General features: G+C 36.9%; 2 protein-coding genes across 2 annotated transcripts; both read right to left on the reverse strand.

The window, feature by feature from the left end:
- Window positions 1–18: 18 nt before the first annotated feature.
- On the reverse strand, window positions 19–2686 carry LOC120090307 (beta-amylase 3, chloroplastic). Its single transcript, XM_039047882.1, has 4 exons — window positions 2130–2686; window positions 1796–2006; window positions 1482–1592; window positions 19–1130 (listed from the first exon to the last, which is right to left on the reverse strand). The coding sequence occupies exons 1-4, from the start codon at window positions 2636–2638 to the stop codon at window positions 345–347; spliced, it is 1617 nt and encodes a 538-aa protein (XP_038903810.1). The 5' UTR covers window positions 2639–2686; the 3' UTR covers window positions 19–344.
- Window positions 2687–7954: 5268 nt separating this feature from the next.
- LOC120092020 (eEF1A lysine and N-terminal methyltransferase) lies at window positions 7955–9814 on the reverse strand. The gene has a single exon (XM_039050211.1). The coding sequence runs from the start codon at window positions 9581–9583 to the stop codon at window positions 8213–8215; it is 1371 nt and encodes a 456-aa protein (XP_038906139.1). The 5' UTR covers window positions 9584–9814; the 3' UTR covers window positions 7955–8212.
- Window positions 9815–15043: the final 5229 nt, after the last annotated feature.

Genomic DNA, 15043 nt, shown 5'->3' on the forward strand with positions numbered 1-15043 from the left:
AGAAATGTTGGACTATAATTGAACTAATGAAGTTCATTGTAATTTACAACTTATGAATATGTATATAATTGAACTACATATGATTTTGGATCTTAGAAGGTTTGTCCACTTCATTCACTTACCTATATTTATACATAGATCCCTTCTTGATCCAACTTTTTTTCTGAGGGACTCAATAATTACAATTTTGGAAGTATAAAGATTACCTCATCACAAATAAAAGTATGAGGGTAAAAAGATTATAAGAGTTTTGACAGTAAGTTTATGGCTTTTCTATTCTCTTTTTCTTTTTCTCCCTTTTTTTTAACTATCACACTATCATAACTATGTGCTTGTTTTCATTTCTACATCACAGCAACCTCCTTGATCTTCTTCTCCTTGATGAATCCAACATGAAGATCACTGCCACAGCAGTCGGACTCTGGAAGTTTCCGGTTTCGACCACCTTCCGACATACTCTTTACGAACTCGACCAAGTTTCTCCAATTGTTGGGTTCAAAAAGGTTCTTGTTCATTCTCAAATAAGTGAATGCTGCCAAACCATTTCCAGATTCTGACCTACTTGTGGCTAAAATTTGCTCATAAGCTGCTCCATCATACCTTTCCAATGCATTTTCACCAGCAAGTTCAGCCTTTGCATCCCTTGTAGCCATTTTCACTTGTCTAACCAATCCTTCTGGTGAGCAATTTGCATAGCCAGGCTGCTGTCCATCTCTCATTTCCATACAGGTGAAGTTGAATACAACTCCATGTTTAGCCAACATCTTCGCAATAGGCGAGTAACCGTCTCGGTTTCGAGTGTTGTAGTACCCGGCGGTTAACTCGGCAGCATGGGATCGAGTATTGTAATGCCAGTGAATTCCAGCTACTTTTGCTGATAGTTTTGCACCAGTTCCATGGAAAATTCCCTTTGCAGCTGCTAGTATTCTATCACCGTGCTGTAATAGCTTGCTCGAGTACCACGCGAGGAAGAATTCACCATATTCCGTTTTCCATGTTCCTTCCTTTTTGAAGAAGCCAGTATCTTCAGGGAATTGGTTGTATTGACCAGAATCATGAGGTCCTCCACTGCTTCCCCAGTCTCTTTTTCCAATGGCCTCTGCTGCTGCCTCAAGGGAAGCTCTCATGTACTGTTGAACGCAGAAATCACATCATACTTCGTCAAATTCGAAACCGATTAACCGGTAGAAAAATCATTCTCAAAAACCGTTTTCCATTTCTCAGAACTAACTACTTCTCTAAAAGTTGTTATCCACTGTTTCTCCTCATCTTGTTCTCACTAATAGACTATTCAAAGATTGAACCACAAGTTATGAATGGTTGGATAATAACATTTAACATTTACAATTGTGTAAATCAAGTTGCTGAACATCCCCTAGTTTGATATTGCTGTAGCAGGATTATCCTGTTACGGTTTTCTTCCGAAGAGAAGTTCAAGATTATTACGAAACAAGAAGTATATTGAGTCTATCATGCATTACCTTGTCATAACATTGGAATTCCCCAATTCCTGGAAATCTCCAAGTCCCATTGCTCTCTGGATAAGATGGATATCTGAGTTCCCCACATGGACCAGCCCCAACTTGGACTTCCTGCAAATGCAAATGTACTTCAAACGCGTTCTAAAGACGACTTAAATTCTAACTATGTGACCGAGTCGTGCTCGGTTTCTGAAGCTATATCATTTCCAACAGATATAACTAAGCTAAGCTATCATGTTGCAGGAGGATTAAGGTGTTCGGCGCGGCTAAGAAGATAAAGGATTAAGAGAACTAAATGAATTATAGATCCATACCATGATAACTTCTCCCAAGTAGTCTCTAAATCGGTCCCGAAAACTCCTCATGTAATCAGCATAAACTTGGATTGGTGTTCTTCCTCTAAGAACAGGTAAAGAATCACAGCCCAATGAGATGTATTCCGGATTCCTCCTGCCTGATCTGTCAGTGTAAACGAGATCCGGGTTCTTGCTTATTTCTTCAAGCACCCATGGTGGTAAAGGAATGCTGAAAGATGAAAGAGAGAAGGTTAACCGAATTTCACAAAGTGGAGAAGGATTAGGAACTGTATACAACTGAGAAAAGTGGTTAAAAGCGAGAATCCGAAAAGCTTGGTTGGATTATCTTTACCTGCAAGAATCTCCAACATTCCCTCCACACTGATGAAAAGACATAACTACTTGGAGCTTCAAGCCATGCTTTTGAACCATCTGCACAAGCTCAGCATAGCCTTCCCAATTGTATTTCATAGGTCCATCTTTCTCTACCAATCCCCACCAAGCATCCACCATAACTCCTTCCACACCTGCACTCTTCAACGCCATTAAACTTGCATTCATCGCGCGAGGTTTGTTCAGACTTCCTCCAAGAGTAACCGTGTCAAGTGGAAGCATAACAAACACAGGAACTCTCAAGTCATTTGTGTGATGATTCATAGAGAGAGAGTGAAGTTTCTCCAACTTTTCACTCCCTCTTTCCATCTTAGTCTCCTGTAGGGAGCTTCTTATTCGAAGACGGCTCGGTGGCTTCGCTTGCTTGAATGAGATGATGCCATGGAGATCTTCAACAAGGGGAGCCTTTATGATCTTGGTATCTTTCAGATTGATGAACGATGTCGAAGAACGTAATGTTAAAGGCATTTTTTCTTAGAATATCTTGGAAAAAATAAGAGAAGGTATAGAAATGTATCAAGAAGCTGCATATTTATGAACAAAGATCTCTCAAAAAGTTTGTACACTTTTCAATTTTGAAGCTGACAACAAAGCCTGTGGGCTCACATTCAGAAGGAAAAAGTACATAAAATCAAAACTTGTTGGCTTTACCTTTTCAACTTCATTTTCGAAATGACGCAACTTTTACTTTCATTTTATTCCAATTGTAGAACTCAAAATCCCGAGTCAAGACCAGACATCCTAATACAATGCTTAACCAGTCCATTCCCAATCAACCCAATTCATTAGCAATATGCATTCTTCATTTCAATCATATCTAATCAATAACAATCCAAAGGCAAGCACCAAACCATTCTAAATAACAAAACCGTGTCCAAAAAATGTTCTACATTTCCCTTTTCACTTTTGCAAGTTACATATCTAAGAAATCTCAAAAGGGTGTAATCTTGGTTTAATTTGTTTCTTCAAGATTCTGTTTCACACCTGAAAAAAATAGCTGCAAAATCTGATTCATTTTAGAGAGAAAATATCTTCAAAGTGCTAAAATCTTTCTGATATTTGTTTGGGGACCAATAACTGTGAACTAAACTTGTCTTGATCCAAGCTTTAAGGCTTTCTTTGGTAACCATTTGGTTTTTGATTTTTTAGATTTTGAAAATCAAGCCTACAAACACCCTCTTCACCTCTAACTCTCTTGCTTCGTTATCTACTTTTTACCCATGTTTTATAAAACCAATCCAAAAAACTAAGAAAAATAGTTTTTAAGAACTAGTTTTTATTTTTAGAATTTAGTCAAGAATTCAACTCTCGTACATAACAAAGATACAAACTACTATAAGCCTATGAGAGAAAATAGACTTAAATACCAAAAGGGCCTAATATTTTAGCTAGTCTCTAATTTCAAGTGATTATTGTAGCTCTAAAACATCTTCTTCAAAGTCTATACTAAGAATTTTGAGAGATATAAATGACTAAAATATCTTACTTTTTGCTTCCATTTTCTGCTTTTTTTTCCTTTTTTGATAGACCAACAAAAAGGCAAAAGAACAAGTGGAACTCTCTCAATCTCTCCCTAAAGCTGAACTATATCTCTTCCTCTGTTAAGCAATTTGCTTGGCCAAAACTTTGTGAAACCCCACAAAGAAAGTGATTTTGTGGACTATGTTTCTTTTCTTCACACTCTATTATATGTGGATGGAAAAAAAACCTTTGGAAATATTGAATTTTTATTGGTATTGGTTGCATTAGGATAAGAAAGACTAAAAGAAAGCATCTTTCAGCTATGTACACACTACACATGTGGCTGAAAACAAATAGTTCTCTTTCATTTCTTGGTTTTAAGTGTTAAAAAACAATCATGAAAAATCCCCTTAGTGACCCACTCATGTAGGATTCATAATTTTCCAACTTTGCTTAATGATAGGCTTCCAAGGAAATGGTAATATTGAGCAATGTGTACAATGTGGTGTTGAGATCAAAATCATATCTACAACAAGATATCTTCATCATTTTGTTTTTTTGGTATGAAAATTATCAAAGATACCCATTAGAGCAAGGTTCAAGGAAATGCATCCTCAAGGTTGAACCTTTCTAAATTTTGGGTTGATTGTATAATTTTGTCCCTAATGTATGTGTTTGAAGTTTTTCAATTAAGTCCAATGTAAAATGATGATCCAATTTTTTAGGGGAAAAAATGGCACTTTTGATAAGGTGATTAGTTGTCAATGTAGTAACATTTTCAATGGGTCTATTTCTTTAAGTATCAAACCATTCTAGGCTAGATTGTGTGAGGTGGGTAGGTTTTTGTTTTGTGGGTGGAGACACCCGACTTATAGGTTAAATTATAAAAAGATATTCTTTAACGTTGTCCTTTGTTTAAAAAGTACCTCTATTCTAAAGTTGTACTCTTAGATCTTTCATAAACATCTCAATTTATTAGAATGATAGATGAAAATTGGGACATGAAATGGTGAGAGACTGACTTAGAACATAAATTTCAACCCAAACACCACTACACTATTCTAGGTCTCTAGTTTTACCACATTTGTTTCAAGCCTCAATTTTCATCCGAAACTATAATGGGTTTCTACTCAAAGGGTAGTTTGAAACATTTTCTTAAAGATGAAGTGTAATAATATTGAAGCTTTTGAAATAATATGAGTATTTTTAAAAACAAATGACATATTTACGAGTTATTTTTTTTTTATTTTTTTTTTTATTTTTGTATTGTAGCCTAATTTAAAACCTTATGTTTTCAACTAAACTAATAAAATGTATTTTAGGATCACATCCTTAATGCATTCACTAAACATTTAGGTGAAGTAGAACTCAATTAGAAAAAAACTTAATACATTATACTCATGAGGGACAAAATGATAATACTTAGCCTAAAAGTTTCAAGAATTTTCAAACATTGGAGTCCAAGGTAATGTTAGGATGAGTTTTATGTTGAACAATCTTTTAACACCATTCTCAAACAACGTCGAAAACCTCTTTATCGTCCGTTCCAAATTAGATGAGTATCTCTAATATAGAAAAGAAAACAACTAGGAAAATGCTTCTTTCTTTTTTCTTTTTTCTTTTTTCTTTTTTTTCTTTAGTCCTACAATTGCAGAGTAGGGTTCAAACCTTTGGCTTTTGAGATGATAATTAGTGCATTTATCCATTAAACTACGATCAAATTGACAAAGAAACACTCTCTCTTTTATGTTCACAAACAACACTATGTTTGCTCTTTACTCATATCTCTCTCTTGTGCAAGAAACTTACCTTTTATTATTATTATTATTATTAAAACAAAGACATTATTTCCTTGAGGTGTCAGGTGACTTCAAGGCTTATTATTGTTTTTCTTTTTAATCTTATAACTCATGAAAATGAGAGTGTGAATATGAAAGATGGAGACCAAAAGATTCTCATTGTGTTGGCCAATTAGATTGCAAATTAAAGGAAGGCAGAAACTTGGATTGGGAAAGATCCAAACTTTGATTTTGATAGTTTAGTCTTTTATTGTAGAAGAGCCTACAAAGCTGAGCTGTGGCCATGTAATTGTTAGGCTAACCATTAGATTTTTATGTGGAGGCCATTAGTTCTTATCTCTTCAAACTTTTTTTTTTCCTTTGCCCTTTAATGAAATCAAAAAAGAAAAAATGAGGGGGAAAAGAAAATAAGGTGGAAAGAGAGACAATAGAGATGTGTAAATAAAGCTAACCACTTGAGACTTCATTTGAGGACCAATGACATTTTCCACTTTGGGTAAAGGAAGAAATAATATTATTTTTCCTGTTTTTTAACCGTTCAATTATTTTTGTTGACGTTTGAATCTCGCATGTATTCATTGTCATTGCAGACCTTTATGGGCTTGAGTCAAGCCCACATCACCTAGTATGGTCTTACTTTTTGAAATGACTTGCATAAAATTCGATGTCTAAGTTAGTACAATGAGTGAATAGTTCAATTAAGCACGCAAGAAGGAAGATAAGGATTTTTGTTTGGAAATTACTTACTCCTCCCCTTTGGGAATGTTGAATGGGAATATTTATATCTTTCCTTTGAAATCGTCTGTGGTTAGTGTTAACTTTGGCGATGTTAAGATAGTTTACAATGTTTGAGGCTGTAAGACACCTCATCGAGTGCTACTCGGTTATTTCTCGACTAATATATATTTACTAGTTCGGCTAGTCGACCCAGAATCCGAGGCTCCGACTTTTCTCTTTTGAGACGTGCATTCCTTCCCATTCCCCTTGAGTTTAGGCCCACCCATCCGTGAAGACGTGGACTTTGGGCCTTGACTGGAGCAATCCTCAACAATCTTATGCTAGAAACTTTACGTTCTCTTTTGATAATCATTGTTGTATAAATATATTTTTCAATTTCTTGTGTTTAAAATGGATGATCGTAATCTTGAAGAGAATAATGTTTAAAATGAATTTGTTTCTGTTGAAAACTAAGAAGAAAAGTTAGTTTTGTTTTACTTTTTGGACGAGGGACAAGACAACTATAGTCTCTTCCTTTTATATAACATTGGGTAGGAAATTCTAAAGGAAAATTGTATGATCCTATAATGTTTTGTATTGAAACATTGTTGTAAGTCGTAAGATGTTTAACAATCCAACAAACGAACATCAAATTTTAAGCTCGTGAAAAACAAGTTTAGTTTTCGATCATAGTATCCATGTTCCTTTTACATTTTGAACTAATGTAGCTGAAAGTTTGAATATGGATAAACACAACCACCAAAAAAAAAAAAAAAAAATCATAAAAACAAAATGGTTATAAGATATTCTTTTCATCTTTGGTTATAATAGATGTCAACATAAATTATTTTTTTAATGAAGAAAGGTAAGTTTACACTCCCAAATCCTCATGGCACTCAAAAATATACTAATTTTTAAATTTTTAACCCTTTTTTTTCCCTTTTTTGGTGGGATGTTAGTGTACAAGTCTTATACTCAAGATCTCAAGGATCTTCATTTTAGAAGTTTTCATTTGGCCCACCAACTCTGTTTTCACATTGAATATTGCTTTGGTTTCAATCTGAAAAGCCTAACAAAACAAATGAGAACCCAAATGACAATAATTTTAATGGTATTAAAATGGAGAGAATACAAACTCTCTAGCCTCCTCAAAAGCAAAGTATAGAGTGTATTTTATGATTCTTTCAAAATCACTTACGAAGCTATACTAAACACATTTTAAATTGATTTTGTTCATACAATCAGCTCTGCTTGGGAATAAAAGAAGATCATTTTCATTTCACTAAGAATGAAACTACAGTAGCTGTGCAACAACCAAAAATTGGGTTATATGAGAGCCCCAGTTCTCAACAATCACAGAAGCCCACAAGATATTGAAATAAACCAAATGCCAAACTTTATCCCAAAACCTGATGGCTTGAAAAAATTTTGAATTCACCAAAATTTGGGTTCATGTAAGTGTAGATAACAAACTCTTTGGGTCTTTTTGTACAGATAACCTTGATTTGAAAATGATGAAGTACAACCTTGTGTCATTGTTAGAACGGACTAAGAGCTTGTTAATTATCCATATTACATGCAATTTTAAAGAGCGGGAAATTAAGGTCTTTCACACTAGGGTACTTCCTCCCTTCCTCCCTTGCGCTCGTGTTCAACCAATAAATACAATAGTGCTCTCACAAGCTATGATTCTTCTTTCCTCACTCCCTCAGGTTGCTGCTCCTCCTTGCTCTCTCACTCACACTTGTTGCTTTGAAGCCTCGTGTGCAAGGGAAAATATGAAAGACTAACATGCTCTTAGTGCATATTAACAATGGTAAGGAATCAATACTTCACTATTTTCAAAACCTAGAGCAGATCCAAAATTAAGGTCATCAGTAGTCCGTACAAAAAAACCCAAAACTCTTTGATCAAGAAAAAAGAAAAGGAGAGAGAAAGAACCCATGAATTGGGTCTCAAGTAAAATCATTTCTTCAAGCCAGCAGTCATTTATGAGCTCTAGGTTTGAAAGCCATTATCCAGGGATCAAAACACCATCTTCAGAAGATTCAGTTCTCAAGAAAATTCATATCCTTTTTATGGAGTCCATGTATGCTCCTGAGAGGAGTAATCTCAATCTGGATGAAAAGCTGTTCATCTCATTCTTTGTAACATTAGGAAAAGACTTGATTGGACACATAGAAGCAATAACAACAAAGTTTTCACCATTATCAACATTTATCTGGAACAAATCATCAAAAACTGATCTCAATTCATCTACCAATGTCTCAAAGAACAACTTGTCAAGAGGAATCACATTCATTACAAGAATCCCATGTTCAGAAAGAACTGATCTAGCACTCAGAAGAACATCTCTTCCAACAAACTCCAATGGCGGCGAACTCATGCCATTTCGAGCATCACTTGAATCCAAATCAACCATGATCACATCATACTCGGAAGACATATGAACACCAAAGGATCCACACTTCTGTTTCTTATTTGACTTTGAAGCATTTTCAAGAAATTCAATGGCATCTCCAATGGAGATGTGAAGAAAATTGTTCTCTACCAATCCAAAATAATGTTGTGCAGCTCTGAGAACCTCCATGTCCATTTCCACACCCACAACTTCAAAATCCAAATGGGTTGCAAGGAAGGAAAGCAGAGCTCCACCACCAACTCCAACACACAGCGCTTTCGGTCTATGACCAGTTTGAATCTGTTCGTCAATGGAGGAGGCAATCAATGAAAGGCTTGCCGCCATTGGAGGTAAGTACGGATGAACCAAAACCCTAGTATCTAGTTTGAACTCGATATTTTGAATTTCAATGGCATCTAGATTAAGATTAGCCTCAGGAATTATACGAATTTCTGTTTGAATCAAGTTCGGCATCCTCTTGAACCTCAAACGTCTCCTAAATTCCCTGGTTTCCAACGATTCTCGCTCGATTTCCACATTCTCAACCAGAAATTCACCGACGGAAGAACCAATGCTTCTCTCTAAAACTACACTACATATCACGTTATCGACGAAACTAAGAATCGGGACTTCAGGAATTCCATGTTGGAAACATGATTTGGGAAATAAAGCAAGAAAAAGTGGCTGTAAACTCACCACCAGTCGACTCCAGGTCGAAGCCGAATCCTGACGATTGTAGACCAGAAACGAATCATGACCGGTTACCGGTTCTTGATCTCCAACTAGAATCAGGCGCGAAATTTCAGGTGAATCGAACAGAAGATGATAGTGTCCGGATTCCGTGGAAAAAATCCAGTCGGTTTCAAGGCCCGGCGGAACGAACATGGCGGCCACGGAAGGGGAACCGGTGGGTTCGATCGGCGAATCGAGCACCGCGATTCTGAGAGAAGAATGAGATTTACATGGATTGGGAAAAGAGAATGATATGAAACGAGAAGGGTTTAAAGCTTCGAACATATGCTGATCAAGCGCCATATATTTGATTTTCTTCTTCACCGGAGAACAGAATTTATTGACAAAACAAAACCTAGCGGCGATGAGTGTGAGAGGACACGATCTCACCGCCGGCGACGGTTAGAGGCTGAAATGCGGCAGCTGTGAGAGCGGCGTGCGGCGGGGCAGCCGCCGGGACTGTGTCTGGCAGGAGCCCATTCTTTCAAATTTGCGACATGATGAAAATTGACGTTATAGCTTATGGGTAAAATTGAAAGATATATTACCATTGTCTTCTGAGATAAAATAAACGGTAACAATAATCTAAAGATGAAGTTAAAAAATATAGTATTTTTTCAAACTATTGACAAAAATAGAATATATGAATTTTTTTTTTAAAAAAAAATAGGTGAGAATGGAAAGTATTGACAAAAATAGGATAGTGAAATCGTGTACGGGGTACACGATTAACGTTTAATCCACGTCGGCTAACTTGGTTGACCGGTCGCATGGAGACTCGTGGATCAGGTCCACGATTTTTTTTTAAAAAAAAAAAAATAGATTGACTAATTTTTTTTAATCGAGAATGTACAACAATATTAAGACTTTAGGATCATTGTCGTCTATGACGAATACATCTTCGATTGATGTCAGCAACATTGAGTCGTCTTGTTTGTTGAATAATACTTTCTATGTTGATCAATGTTTGGTGACACATGGAACCCAATTCTGGTAAGTTATGTTGCACCGAATATTGTTGTACATCTCTGATAAAATTATTCTGTACGATGAAAAAAAATGAATATTAAACAATATTCATATCATATATATGAAAAATATATGATTTTAAATCTCTTACCATGTAGTAATAGTAAGCGTCATCAGATGTGATAAACGCCTCGTGATTGAATCGTACCAGGAAAAGTAGTCATCTGATACAGCTGGCCCATTTGTTATTTCTCCTTGTGCACAATGATCATGTCGTCCATGCCAGTAGGATATATATTTCGCGTTGATTCGATGCCAGTCTTGGTCGTGCTTACCTCTCAAATCAATTTGGTGTAGTGTTGGTATATAGGGCAACGAAGGTATCATTTGTCGCAGACCAAACTGTCTCAACACACGATCTGAATGATGCCACTCTACTATATGGAAGCATATAAGAGGGCTAACGGTCAACCAAATGTCTTCACCATCACGACAGTAATCAGGTAGTGATGACTAAATCTGTTGTGTGTATGGCGTCCAATTAATCTGACAAAAAAAGGAAGATAAGTATATATCCAAAATGTTTAAATATTCATTTATATGTTACCTAATTGTGCATCAGCCTGTCAAATATTTTTTGGTATACTAGCAACATATTTGCTGACTGTTAGAGGCAGCTAATATACCAGTCTATCTAAAATTATAAAAAATACAATTAATTTATATTCTTACATAAAATGATAACGAAATAAATATATAAATGAAATAATATCTGGCACTAATTGGAAATCTATCATAAGCCCATACCTGTAGTAGTATCAGTGGCCCTACTATTTCCAACACTTGTGCATTGGTAGCCCGACAAAGTTCTCTATATAACCATGCAAGACATGTATCACCCCACGAGTACATACCAGCATGCCCGAAATCAAACAGTAGCGGGAGGAACATGAGATGCACTAGAGTATTTGACTTGTCAGCGAAGAAAAATCCTCCAATAAGCTGCATAATGTATGCTCGTTCATACTTACGTACGCTAATATCGTCGGCATTAGGAGGTAATTCTGGAAACTGGGACACCGACCAGGGGATACTCAATCTTGAGCCTTTCAGATCATCTGGTAGAATGCCTAAGAACTCTTTACAAACATTCTTCCAATCATATTGTAGTGAACTTGTCAATGGTTGCTCGTCCACTCTTAACCCAAACTGTATGGCAACATCTTGCAGCATAATTATACATTCCCCACAAGGCAGATGAAATTTGTGGGTTTCTGGTCTCCAACGTTTAACTAGAGTAGTAATGAGCTGCCAATCAAGTTGGATAAATCCAATTTGTGCAACCCCAAGAAAACCTGTTTGTTCAATGTAGGGAATAATACGTTGATCAAATGGGATAGTATGTTGTGCAAATGCCTCCTGTTCTTTTTAATATGCCAACGCAAAAATGATATGCAATGTCTTAATCGCGCTAATAGATGATAAATGATGTGCGATGTTACAGAGTTTGCTGTAAAATACCAATTGATGTGTTCAAATAGGGTTATACGCGTCACAAGTTTTTTCGCGATGAAACCAAGTGTAATTCCACCGCGAGTTTCTCAGAATGATCCAAGGTCGAACACGGGGATTTGCGATGTTTGTGCGACAATGAGATGATATGTGCGATCGTAAACAAATTATGATTGTGAAGTGCTAGAGAGTAAAATGCGATGATAAATGAACAAACAGGTAACAAATAAAGCTGAAATTGTGCAAGGTGTGCATGAGTGAATGTGATGGCAAGTCTTGTGGATAAAAACGTAGGGTGAAACGGGTTAGGGGAAAAGATTATCGTGAGTTTGTCAATCTTGTTAAGGATGCAACTAAGGTTTCGTCTTCCCTTGGCTTACACCTCTCGGTGATCGCCTATGTCACCATATTTCTATGATAATCAGGGACGAATATTTCCAAACGCAAGGTTGTTTCCATCTCTAGAAATACTCCTTGCTTTAGTTAACGTATTCTATCAACCTTTTTTCAAGAGGTGGATTAACATCTTCACTTCTACTCTCGTAGGTGAAGACGTCATTGAGCATACATTAAATAAACTTAGCTGACATCTTCAACATGGATTGACTCACTTGCTTAATCCTTCTCCCACACCCTAGAAGTTTAGTGACTCATGGTGAAAGAAATGAAAGATGGATGCATAATGGTGAACAGAGAGATGAAGATGAACATGGTAGAGATCTTAATTGGTAAAGCGTTTGTTACAGAGATATGAATGATAGACAGAAAATAACAAAAAACGATGAACAGAAAGTAAGAACAGTCGACAACTGCATGTCAATGTCTTGGTGCGAATCCCGATCGGAGCTGCTTGCTTATTGGCGCGTTGGTTGAGTGGACGAATGAGGTGGTGAACTTCTTTCTCAGGAGAGTTCTTGCGAGAAGAATGTTCCTTGCACAGAACTTCTTTTTGTTATTCTCCCCCATCTCTTCGTCTTCTTTCTCTCCTCCAACTTGTGCTAAGTTTTCTATTTATAGATTTTAGCGCCTCTTGCCTCAGTGGTCCCACTCTGAAAAGTTAGTTTTTCTTTTCACGGCTGGTGGGAAAGTCCGGTCTGCTCCACGTTCCATTTGTTAGGCTGTACGTTAGAAAAAGCTGTATGATTTCAGAAATCCCCAAGAATTCATTGATCTTATTGTCCATGAGCAATTACCGCATGCGGTGATATTTGCTACCTACAAAACAAAGGTTTGGACATCCTTTTAGCCCTCGCAATGTGGTTAGCAGGTGTGTTTGGGATACTCTTACAAGCTTCACGTTTCTAAGCCAATTTTACTACATTCGACGAAACTTTTTCTTCCTATTGCCGCATATTCTAATTAAGACGATATAAATAACTTGTATTTCTACAAGTTATCACACCCCCAAATTTAGAAGTATGCTTGCGCCGATCAGCTACTCAGAGTGCTATTCCTCTACATAATTTCTTAAAATCACTTGTTCTTTATATCCTTTGAACATTTCTTCAGAATGTTCTACCTTAGTCTTACTTTAGACAAACCTCTTGCTCAAAGTTCCCTTCTTATTTCAAAAAGATGTTTTCTCTTTCTTGTAAAAATGGAATGCACCTTTTATGTCATAGCCTGGTTTGCGTCATATCCTAGAGATCGTTGATCATGGTTACACTCTTCGTTTGGCTTGCTCTCACGGGTTTCATGCGAACATCCAACTTCGATTGTATACCAAACTCAATTTCAACTCTTGTCCCTTGGCCAAGTTTTTACTTTAGCTGGACATTGGAGTTGTCTCTTCTCTTTTTTTATTATTATTTTTTTGTTGCGTTGATCCTGGCAATCTACCTATGTTTTGGCTTACCTGCACGAGTGTCATGCGAAGTATTCAATTACGAGCAGGTTCCTTTCACAACTTAACTCTTATCAGGTTGGGATTTTCCCTTACGCGGACAGCGGAGTTTTATTTGGGTTTTCCTTTTTTTTTTTTAATTTTGATCACATTTGCTCAGACCCTTCCTACCCCCAAATTTTAAGGGTTGCAAGGTCCTCATTGCATTGTTTGGAAAGAAGAGATAAAACACTTAGTCAAAATTTTGAAAAGAAGGTTTGAGCAGAGTCTTGTACTAAAGAAGGTAAAGTTGAGCTACTGCGAAGAATTGTCTGAGTGTTAGGCAGAACATGCGATGTGTAAAAAAATTGCGTTAAGGTTACGCATAATACTCATCATAGCAGCGTAAATAAACAGCGCAAAAGAAGAAAAAAGAAATACAACATTGAATTGACAAAGGATGAGATAAACAAAGAGGCCAAGCACAAGGGATAAGGAAAGATAGTCATTCAATATTTATAAATTGACTAAGTACGGAAGATTGTAATAGCAACAAACATAAAAATTTCAAAAGATAATAAAGAAAATACAAAGGTAGGGAAAGTGGTACACCCCCAAATTTAGATCTGAGGCAGGCGCTCATTATTGGGTAGAGGTTGTAGAGCTCCAGGCGGCATCTCTTGAAAATAAAGTGGCTATCGTAGATGGGGAGGCACCACGGGGCCATGTAAATATGTGGTTAAGAAGTTAAAGTACTTGTGGTTGCATTCTGCTAACTGCCTCTAATTCAGGCAAATGGCAAAGATGTTACGTTGTATGTTAATCATCGTCTGGTGCAGCTCTGTGTTGCTTTCATGCAACTACGTAAGGGTTGATTCTGGCCTTAACTTTGAGGATGAAAGCCTAGAGGATTTGCTCTATTTCCTGAATAATTGGTCTGCAGATTCCTCTGGCTTCCCTGGTCAGTGTTCCCTCCCCAATTAAAGCTGGGATGATTCCTCCAACCTGGGTTATAAGTGTTGCTGAAGGGGTTATTGTCGATCGAATATACTGATTGTTGATTTGACGGGCAAGCTTCCACTGAATGAGCCTCTCCACTTTGTATACAACTTATTACTGCCACTTGCGTTAGTGCGTTGGCTTGCATTGCATTATGAGATAGTGCTCCTTGGTTTATGGCCATAGTTTATAGAAGCGAGGTGACTGTGGCCAGAGTTGTCATTGTGTCCACTGGTACAATGGCGCTGTTTGTTTTCCTTCGTTTCGTGCTCCTGCCTCCATATCCATCGTTAACCTAATCATCCATATTTCGCGATATGCGATGTAGGATAACTTTGGCTTCGGTACATGTCTTATCCATAAAACCTCCAGTTGTTGAGGCGTTTGCGACTGCTTGCGTCGCTCTGTTCAGGCCATTATAGAAAGTTTCCATAAGAACGCAATCTGGGATTCCTATATTG

The sequence above is a fragment of the Benincasa hispida genome, chromosome 11 (assembly GCF_009727055.1).
Source record: "Benincasa hispida cultivar B227 chromosome 11, ASM972705v1, whole genome shotgun sequence".
Classification (NCBI taxonomy): domain Eukaryota; kingdom Viridiplantae; phylum Streptophyta; class Magnoliopsida; order Cucurbitales; family Cucurbitaceae; genus Benincasa; species Benincasa hispida.